Source organism: Neltuma alba, unplaced genomic scaffold (genome assembly GCF_004799145.2).
Source record: "Neltuma alba isolate B1F8T4 unplaced genomic scaffold, ASM479914v2 tig00011891_pilon, whole genome shotgun sequence".
In the NCBI taxonomy this organism is placed as follows: domain Eukaryota; kingdom Viridiplantae; phylum Streptophyta; class Magnoliopsida; order Fabales; family Fabaceae; genus Neltuma; species Neltuma alba.
In genome coordinates, this window is record NW_021636489.1 from 63,639 (window position 1) to 74,337 (window position 10,699).

Below are 10,699 nucleotides of genomic sequence, written 5' to 3' on the forward strand. Positions count from 1 at the left end.
GTATTGTTGTGGTATGTGTGTATACTGTATATACATATTCATTCAAATTTCCACTATATGGACGCATTTATTTTATTTGACTTGTCAGAGTCGTGAATCCAAGAGACCAACGCCATATATTACGTCCCACACCGGAATATGTATTTCTGACCAAGAAGGTGGAGTCTGACAAGTTAATTTGCATGATTTAACTTGGCTTCTACCCAACAGTCTATCATAATTTTTTTTTTCAAAAACAAATCCTTATATGCCAGGCATATATTGGTGTTTCAAATGTTGATGATATATATATATATATATATCATCTTGACATTTAAGATGATATTGTGCTCATTTGGTACGGCGTTTGAGAGGGTAAAAGTAGCTTATAACTGCAATAAGTCAGTTTATAAAGTTGGGAGCTGTTGGCTAATTTGACTCATAAGTTAAAAACTACTTTTTTAAGTACGATTGTAAAAATACTTAAAACTTATTTATACTTGTGTAAAAGTAACTTTTTAGAATTAAAAGATATTTTTGTCTTTATGTTTATGCTGTTCTTATACTTCTCTCTATATGTTCTTTGTGCTTCCAAGTCGGTTTTTAATTATTTATTTTAATATTTTTTAAGTGAAAATAATTTTTAACAGTTTTTATAATATTTTTAATTTTTAATATTATTTTTATTTTATATTTACATAAATTATAGAGAGTATATTATCTAATTAATTATCTAATATAATTCTTGTAAATTCATATTTTTAATCATTTTTCCTTATTTAATAGAAGTTATACCCATTTTGGTCATTTTACAAACTAAACTTATTTATTCAATCATAATCCAAGCAACTTTTTTACTTTAGAAACTAACTTTTATAAAAACCAATTCAAATATAAATCATATTATCCAATCTCATTTTTTAAAAGTCAGATTAAATATAAGTTATTTTTTCTATCGCTAATCCAAACGGAGCCACTATATGATATTTGCACTACAAATATAAGTCTTATATTTAGGACATAATATTATATGATAGTGATAATAGTGCCTTTTTCTTTTTCCTTTTACCAGGAATAGAGAGAATAATGTAATGTTTTTGTTTGGGTCTTTGTATCTCACACACACGTATTTAATATATACTTATTTAATTGACATAATATGGTCCCATACTAGTTTTTGAAAGAAAAAATGTTGCATAAATTCAAAATATTTTATGTACACGTACATGAATCATATCGGTCATTAGTGGTTCGTAATATGGTTTTATTGAAAATAATTGGCAAGCGAAGCGTCTATATATATGACTTTTTTTTAAAAAATTCTGCCGGGGGATATAGAAATCATTTTATTTTCGCCATAACATATTTTTCACACAGAATATTGGGATGTACATCAACATTGTGGTCTTAAATAATGTTATTTTTATTTTATATACTTGTAAAAACTATCATCATCAATTTTTTGATTAATCAAACCATAAGATTAGTTTAAAAATTACTCTTATTGTGGCACACGACTCCCACAGATGTAGTGATCACATTGACTAATCCAATTAATTGAAAAGGTCACGGAAAGCATATCACGTAATGAAAACGATTGGATTGACGACAATGTGATTATCATTTAAAAAGACACAACTCATGTGAAGCCACTTCGATTAATCAATCCAATTAAGACTTAAAAGAAAAAGGAGTTTCAATTGGGCAGATTGGATTAAACATAGAAAAGGATTAAATTAATACGATGATCTAGGCACGATGCGATTTATGTAGCCTCAACTCCTATTAAATTTTATTCATATATTTTGGTCTGTGAAATAGACAAAGACAATACAATATTTAGTTCGTTGGTATGAAACAAGTAAATAGTTCTGTCACCTAATTTTTCATTACTCACATGCTTAATTAACCAAAATTATTATTTCTTCCTATGCTAAATATAAGACTCATTTTGTAGTGTAATTTATATTACAAAATGAATATTATTTTTCATGACCATGTAATTATCACTTGTGTAACAAATCTAATGCATATTGAGTCATTCCATGCAATTTTAATGAACGATTCGAAAAATTCAATTGATTCAAGCTGAAAAAATATGACTATATTTAAATTTTTTGGGTTAAAGAAACTCATTAGTAATTCATTAATATGATCTATAGCTATATTGTTTTAAGATTTTTTCCATCGTTGAATATTTTAAAATATTTTTCACATGATATATAGTATAAAATCTCTGGCCACATGTATTGTATATAGCAGAGCTCGATCATAGATTCATAATCATAATTTATGAATAAGGGTAGTTCAATTATAGAGAGAGATAGATTGATAAAAATTGTTGGCTGGAAAAAATGATTTAGAGATCTGAAATCTGGACCTTGAGGAGTCAATAAATGCAGGGAGGTCCCTTGCTGAGATACAAACCAAATATCCACATATAATGAATTTTTCGCGGAATATCACATGAATACAGAAATTTGAAACTTAGATTGATTTATTTATAAATAGAGAAATCTCCAGGCATGATGTGGGTGTGAAATAACTTTGCATAATTTTAAATTATATATTAGTTTATAAGTTAAATATATTAGTTTGGAAAAAATATACTCTTCCGGTTCTTAATATAAGACCTATTTAACTAATTTGATTAGATTAAGAAAGTTAGGTAAGTTAGTTAATTATAAGCAATATGACATGTTTTTCCTAAAACACCATAATCATCTTCCTTAATACCCTCCCTTCCTTTTTTATTTAATTATGATTGATGGAGTATCAATAAGGGTAATTTAAGAAAAAATGATAAATATGATAAATAGGTCTTATATTTAGGATCAAAATTAACTCAATAATTAGATTTTATATTAAGGATCGGAAGAGTAATAGGCATGAGAGATAAAAAGAGGATAAGTCTTCCCCTTGGAAATACTATGTTTCGAATCTGAAATGTGGGGGTTTGGTGGAAACGTAGTCGCCAAGAAAAATGGAAACACAAGCTAAGGCAACATGAGAAATTGAGGTCCATATGGTTTTTGTAATAAACATGGTTGAATGTTTCTGGAAGGAAAAGACCGTGAGGAAGTAAAGAGAAGAAAGAATTTGATTAATGAGAGGGAGTGATGGTGATGAATGAGTTGGAAATATTGCATTTTTTATATGTGATTTTGTTTGTACAAGGAAAGTAATGTAATCAAACAGAAGAAATTTGGGTGCTCTATAAGATATTTTTGGTCACCATAACAACAAATGAATCCAAGTCGCACTTGGTCGCATTTTTTTCTATGGTCACCCAACTTTAAAAAAAAAAAAACCAATTTAAACTTCAGTGGCAGAATAAATTCTAATAAACTTTTTCATCATTATTTTATTACTTATCTGTTAAAAATTATTTACCGACGGAATTTGCTATGTTGTTAATTTTTCGAATACCTTATTTTAGTTTTGTGATAGAAAAGTCTCTTGCAAATATTTCCATCACTATTCTACCGCAAGTTTTTAACTAGTTGTATAATATTTTCTATATTTACATACTAGTATAATTTATTATTATATCACAAATCAATAATTTAATAATTATTATTTACTATTTGAAATAATTCATATATTAATAATTCAAATTACATACTTAATTATTGTCATTTAAAAATAAAAATTTTCTCTAACAAATAATACAATATAGTATAAAAATAAAATAAGTAGTATACAAATAAAATAAGTCATATTAATAGATAAAAATAATATTAAATAAATATGTATATTTAAATAATATACTTATTGATATATGCGTATGCGAAGCTAAATGTCATGTGCTTTTATATAATTACTTGAATTTTTTTAAATTAAAAATCTTATGAAACTAAATATCATTTAGACAGTTTCAATTTTATAATATTTAAATTTTAATTTTAATTTTTGAAGAAGTCAACTACAAAACAAGAACAATATTTTTAGTATCATTTAAAAATATTAATTTAAATTAATAATGATATTTAAATAGTTCGTATCAAATATAAACAATAAGAAGGGGACTATTTTAAATCCACATTCTTCGCAACTCAAGGGATAGAAGCTTCCATTACTCACACTTATTAGTTGGCAGCCCTCGCAGTTTTGCTAATAACATTTTTGATAGGAGAAGATACTTGCACAAATATTCTGGCGTCAAACTCGTCGTAGCAAGTAGCAAGGCATAAAAAGATGAATACTTTTTTCATGGTGGGAAATGAATTCAATTCGTTAGGACAGTAAATTCAATACATAAGGGTCAATTTGGCTTAATGAGAGGAAAAAAAGCGAATGGATTTTAATTGAGGAAAGGAGAGTGGAGGAGAGTAAAAAGATTTTAATATCATCTTGTTTGGATTTATAAAAAAGAGGGAAGGGAAGAGGTTTTAATATTACCTTATTTGATTCATGAGGGGAGAGGAGGGAAAAATATTTTCACATGGACAAATTTGCCCTTATTTATTTAAGATTATTTTTTTCAAATTTTATAGAATGTTTAATAAAATAGAATTATAAATAACATTTAATATATTGAGCAATACTTATATCACAATTCTAATATACTCTAGAGCGTGCAGTATTATTGAAAAGAAAGTTGAAGTAATATTCATCCATAACTTGTACTATATTCCATCTTTAAATGAAATATTTGATCATGTAAAGAGAGCAGCGTCTGGAGACAAGAAAAAAAGGATTTAAGATAGTAGAGGGATATTAAAAATAAATATGGGTATAATGATCATAACATGATAAAACACTGCCATTCCCTTCCAAATCCTCCCAATTTTAGAGGGGAGGGGAGGGGAGAAAGAATTTAAATTTTTCCTCTCCTCCTAAAATTTGTATATTGCCAAATAAGAAAAAATGATTAAAATCCTTCCCCTTCTCTTCCCTCCCCTCTAAATCTCTCGTATCAAACGCAGCCTGAGGCTCCACGTTGGAACCTACTAACCAAGATGGGGCGGGTGGAGGTGTACTAGGTAAAAGAGCCTTCCAATCATAATTACCTGAATGGAGTCAATGGGCGATCATGAAGGCCCATGGCTTAAGTAGGTGACTTCATTGCCCTTTAAAAGGTGCCTGCTTAAAGTCCCCTCACGTAGGATAGCCTAAATCATAATTTGTGGCAATCAATGCAAGCCGCTTTCCGAAATTACATTAAAAGTCTGTTTGGCTCAATGATAAAAAGAGAAGGAAAGGGATTTTAATGGAAGGGGAAAAAGAAAAAGATAGTAAAAGGATTTTAATATTACCTTATTTGGATTTATAAAAAAAGAGAGGAGGAGAGGAGTTTTAATATTATTTTGTTTGATTCATGAAAAGAGGTGAGGAAAAAATATTTTGACATAGACAATTTCACTCTTATTTTATTTAAGATATAGATATAATGGTTATCACATGACAAAATATGGACATAATAGTCACAACATAGCAAAATATTATCCTTTCCCTCCAAATCCTCCCAATTTTGGAGGGGAGGTTGGGGAGGAGAGGGAAAAATTTTTAAAATTTTCTCACCCCTCTTAAAATTTGTGTGTTGCCAAACAAGGAGAAATAATTAAAATCTTTCCCTCTCCCTACCCTTTCCTTTAAATCCCTCATACCAAACACACCCTAAAGGGTTTGGTAGCCTGTTGTAGACAAATGATATTTTGATTGTGATTGGCAAGTTACATAATTTAGCTTCATTAGATAGATTCCAAGGGGCTGATAGACATGAAGATAATGCAAACCCATAAAAAACAAACAATTAGCACATGAAACAGGAAAATAGATTCAAGAAAAAGAAAACTCCAGAATAAAATTTTAGGTGAGGCTGCTATTATCATGTATCTCATTACAAAGGAACAAAAAACAGGTCTTGGGATAGTTCCCCTGAAACTGTTGAATCCCTGATTCATCGATTTCAACTCTCCTGCTCTGCAATCTCTATTTAATATACTACCATGCGGGCGCTGTATCACCATTAATTTCTTTCCAACTCAGATCTTTTTCTTCCCTTCTTTTTTTTAACTGTTTTGGTCGTTAGTGGTGATCCCCATTTTTACTATAGGGGATCACTTGACATGGCTAAAAGGTGAGGAAGGAGGCAGCGTCAATCAATATCTCATGCTATTCAAGTTCTGATGCCACCTTTAGCAAGATGATCTTAAATACGATTGATGTCTGACGAACGTTTCTATGTATCTTCACATTAAAGAACCCGTATCTGTCCCCCATATCCAAAGTTCTTAAGAAGCCCTTCATCTTGTCGCCAGTTTTCTCTCACCTTCACTTCAATCTGTTTAGACAACCGAGCTTGGTAATTAAGTTCCAGTCCAAGAAAAGTTCATATAGGTAGTACTTCACTAACACTTGAAGCTTGATGAGATTATTAAAGGAAGCACCAAAATGATGCAAGATCTGGTCATCTGGCTAAACTGAGCCACACACACAAACACACATTGCAAAATGGTATAAGCAATCACCTCAAGATAAACTTTCTTCTGCAGAAAGGCTTCAATGTCCAGACGGGCAGCTGTCGCAAGAAGTTTCAAAGCCTTTCCCTCCTGAACAGGTTAAAGCACAAAACTCAAAAGAAATTACTGTATTGTGCTTGTTATGAAGCACATAAAGGCATGTGCATGGGGAAGAGGCATATTTAGAAACCATTTAATTTTCAATCTGTTAACAGAAATTCTTGACATTTATATTTAAGATTTTTATTGTATTGTGATCCATGCCAAGATATCTTTTCAGCCAATGTTTCTCAAATTCAGTGTTAGTCAGAATAGATCAAAACTCAAAACGGACGCTGAAGTAGCCAAGCCCACAATAGCATCATTAGCATTGTTCAATACATTATGCCTAGACCACATGAACCCCAGGATTCCACAAATGAATATGAATTATGGAAATCTGATATAAGTGACGTACTCTTCCAATAAGTATAATCTTCTGTGAATTTTTTTCAACAACAATCTCCACTTGTATGAAATCTTTTGCATTGGGCCGACCCTTGTAGCTTACAACATTCACCTGGACAATAGAAAATATGATTATTTTAAACAAATCTAAGAAAACAAGTTGTTTAATTCTTTCTTCTTCTTTTTTTTCCCTTTTCCTTTCTCCTTTGCTCTCCTTTCTTAACTTTTTCCTTTTCATTGAAACAAGGCAACTACATCACAAACCAAGCATGAACTATTTGATGGTTACCTGGCAAGCATAGGGTATTTCATTTCGGTACTGCATAAAGATCTTTTCTCGAATGATTTCACCCACGAAAAATCTTTCTGGGTGCTCACTGACAATGTCCTGAAGGATCAACAACACTAAGGAAAACATAATACATGCCAGAGACAATCATCTATATATATATATATATATATATATAGACATTAATTTTCCTGTGCTGATAGGATTTTGAGAATTTTTGCATTATTTTGGTTTTAGACCAGGAAAACTGCAAGGCCAAAAACTATTTTTGAGAAAATGATAACTGGACAGATATTAAGTTTCTTCATAAAACAGAGGTCAATAACTGTTACTTTACAAAAGAAAAGGATTGCAATCAACAAATCCATCTAATAGCAACATTCCACAAACATCAAGAAATGTAAGCCTTCAACTCATTATTGTCTAAGACATCGCCAGGTTTTCATCTAATGTTTCCAGTTTCCAGTTCTGCAGTGTATAGGCACAATTCTCTCTTCTTCTTGTTTTTTTGGTTAACAAAAAAAGAAATCAGAAAGGCAAGCACTAATGGCCTGAGATCATAAACATGACCAAACCTCCCACCTACAGTATTTGTTCATGCTGGTAGGCTACAAGGCTATTGCCAATGTATAGGCACTATATAATTCATAATTGTCACTGATAACCCCCCCCCCCCCAAAAAAAAAAAAAAACCCAAGGCCACCCCAACCCATGTGACTGCCACTGTTTCTGCAATTGCATGTTGTGTGCACTGCATTGGTGGACAGAGACATAAGATGATAGGATGCCAAATTGGTGTGCTAATAACAACGCACTGGCGGACAGAGGTTGCCCAATACAATGCACGTTTTGAGTTCAACTAACTTATATTTTAGTTTTAGAACTGAATGCTTTCGCTGAATTTCCATGCTGTCAGGCATTTAATAGCACAAGAAACAATCCTCACTGTCCTTTTGAACAATTATAATTCATGGACGGAGGATTGAGTGGCAAAAGTGAAATTTTGACTTTCAACATACCTTTGGATAGTATGCTGGTCCATTGGGAAGTTTTGATAGTATCCAGTCCTTGACATCTTCAACGCCATGACCATATTTAGCACTAACTGGTATAACCTCATCAACATCAGTATATTTCTGATACCACTGCAAAGAATGCGAAATACTTAGGACATAAAACAGTGTTGAAAGCACACCAATACAAGTAAATTCACTTGCACCAGTCAATATCTATACCAATCAATGAGTTCGAACCTCAAGTTTTTTTGCAATTTCCCCGGGTTTGATAAGATCCTTCTTATTAAGAATCAGTAGAGTGGGAGGCTTATCCTTGAGATCTCCTACACCTTCATTCAACACTTCATCAATCTACAAGTAAGAAACAATTAGAAAAATAAACACAATAACAAAAACAAAAACAGTTTTGAGAACCCTGAACCATACATTTTCAGGAACTTTACACGCATCAACAAGAATTAATACACAATCAGCATTAACAGCAGCACTGCGAACATTCTTCATCATCATTGAATCCAACATGTGCATTTCCTTCTTGAGAACGCCAGGTGTGTCATAAAGTATTATCTGCCAGTAAATCCTCAAGTCAGAGAAACAAGTATTAAAAAAATTTGGCTAGACATATCCAGAGCCTAGCAAACTCAATATTTATTTAACTCGTGACAATATTGGGTTTTCTTTCAGGACAACTAGCATGTGAAATAACTGGATGGACTCAGTCTTCTTTCAGGAAAACTAGCTATCAATCTCATCATTTTAATTTCTCACATTACAGCACATCTATGAGGAAATCAGAAGTGCTCACCAGTCACCATGAATAGTGCATATAATACATCAGAATTTAAAAATCAGTAGTCACAAATTTCTTAATGGGTATATTTTAAATTACTTCAACACTATACTAATATTCACAAAAACTTTTATCATGATTATCATAGCTTTTTCATCCCAGACCAACTGCATATACCACTTGCAGAGTTAAACTCAATTTCGGAGCAGAATTAATCCTAGATTCAAAGTATCTTTAAGAAGTGTCCGACTCCTCCTGACATCTAAGAAATTTAGTGAATAGCCAAGAGAAAGGTACAGTTAAAAATAGAACTCTGCGTTAAAATTTTGAACATCAAATAGCCATGCATGATAATGAGTTTCATCACCCAGGTAACAGGCTGACTAAATCAAACCAATCAGCTTGCACTAAGTCCAAACCTGATAATCTGAGCCAGAACATATACCAAGAATACGGTGCCTTGTTGTTTGAGGCTTCTGTGTAACTATAGACAACTTTTGGCCAATCATTTGGTTTGCTAGTGTACTCTTCCCGACGTTAGGCTTCCCAAGTAAAGCCACATACCCTGCATTGGACTCATTCAAGTTAGAAGCAAAAACGCAAAAGGCATATAAGGTTACACCTTTACCAGTTAGCAGAACCACTGCATATCAGCTTCTCCATAAGCCTTTCATTATTTATACAACGGAAGGAGGAGGAGAAGCTATAGCTATATGATAATTATCACCTAGGTTATCCTACTCTCTCTCTCTCTCTCTCTAATTTTTTTTTTTTAATTAAATCAATATCCTGTGTAACTGTGTTTGCCATCTCTACAGATAAGTATTAGAAAACTCAAAAGAGGGGTTAATTATCAATAAAGTCAAATTTTTAGACTTTACAGTTGAACGGGGTGTGTTATTTTGTAAATGTTAGATAATTGTGTTTGTGTTACAATGTCAGCTTTTCAAGATTAAAAATAGTCTGCTCAGCACCCACTGAATTTCACCATGAACAAAACAGAGAAGTCCAAAACAGGTGATAAAACGGAGTCTAAAAAATTTCTTAGGATTTGAAGATACAGACCGCTTCGGTGGTCAGGGTGGGGATCATAATCAAGCTCCTCCGCTTCATAATCGTCCAACAAAGCCAAATTTCTGTCAGGTTTCTCGCTAAGAGACAAGAAAGACAAGTCATCGTCCAGAGAAGAAGAGGTATGTGGTTCCTCTGCTCCTTCGACTTCTCTGCTACACTCTAGTTCGCTGACCGTCTCTTTTTTACGGGCAAATGCTTCAAAACGACCGTTCCTATTTATAAAAGCAACAAACTGGGATGAAAATTCAAGTGGGATTTGACGGCATATAGCTCCGGAGATGAGCCCATGAAATAGAGTGTGAGAAGGAAATTTCTTTCTGGGAAGAGTTAGAGATAACTGTGAAGCCACTAGCTCCATTGCGGAGCCCCACAGTCCGCAGTTGAAGTCAGCTGGCTCCTTCCCTCTGCTAATATTATCCAGTGCTCAGAACTCAGGAGGCGAAGTGATATTCCTATACGACGTCGTGTGACCATGTGGACCTGGATTTTTTTAAAAAAAAAAAATGTGGACCTGGATTTTCTCATCATCTTTTATGGATCACAAGTATATTTTCGATGGATCAGTGGCCGTGACACCATGCTGGGCTTGTGTGACGATTGATAGTTGATGACCTAGATCTTAATATAAGAGTTAATTGAT

General features: G+C 32.5%; 1 protein-coding gene and 1 pseudogene across 1 annotated transcript; one reads left to right on the forward strand and one right to left on the reverse strand.

Annotated features, from left to right (window-relative positions):
• The first annotated feature begins 4,983 nt into the window (after positions 1-4,983).
• Positions 4,984-5,133, forward strand: LOC114719077 (uncharacterized; annotated as a pseudogene).
• Positions 5,134-5,646: 513 nt separating this feature from the next.
• On the reverse strand, positions 5,647-10,455 carry LOC114719068 (GTPase ERA-like, chloroplastic). The gene is made up of 9 exons (XM_028904522.1): positions 10,051-10,455; positions 9,405-9,550; positions 8,622-8,762; positions 8,433-8,546; positions 8,199-8,324; positions 7,180-7,278; positions 6,901-7,002; positions 6,453-6,533; positions 5,647-6,265 (listed from the first exon to the last, which is right to left on the reverse strand). Exons 1-9 carry the CDS (start codon positions 10,415-10,417, stop codon positions 6,179-6,181), a joined length of 1,263 nt encoding a protein of 420 aa, XP_028760355.1. The 5' UTR covers positions 10,418-10,455; the 3' UTR covers positions 5,647-6,178.
• Between the last annotated feature and the right edge of the window lie 244 nt (positions 10,456-10,699).

Coding starts and splice junctions, on each gene's coding strand:
- LOC114719068 (XM_028904522.1), bottom strand. CDS start 10,417: ATGGAGCTAGTGGCTTCACAGTTATCTCTAACTCTTCCCAGAAAGAAA. Junction 8,763..9,404: donor GTTCTGGCTCAGATTATCAG/GTTTGGACTTAG, acceptor ATTTACTGGCAG/ATAATACTTTATGACACACC. Junction 6,534..6,900: donor AGATTATACTTATTGGAAGA/GTACGTCACTTA, acceptor TAACCTGTTCAG/GAGGGAAAGGCTTTGAAACT.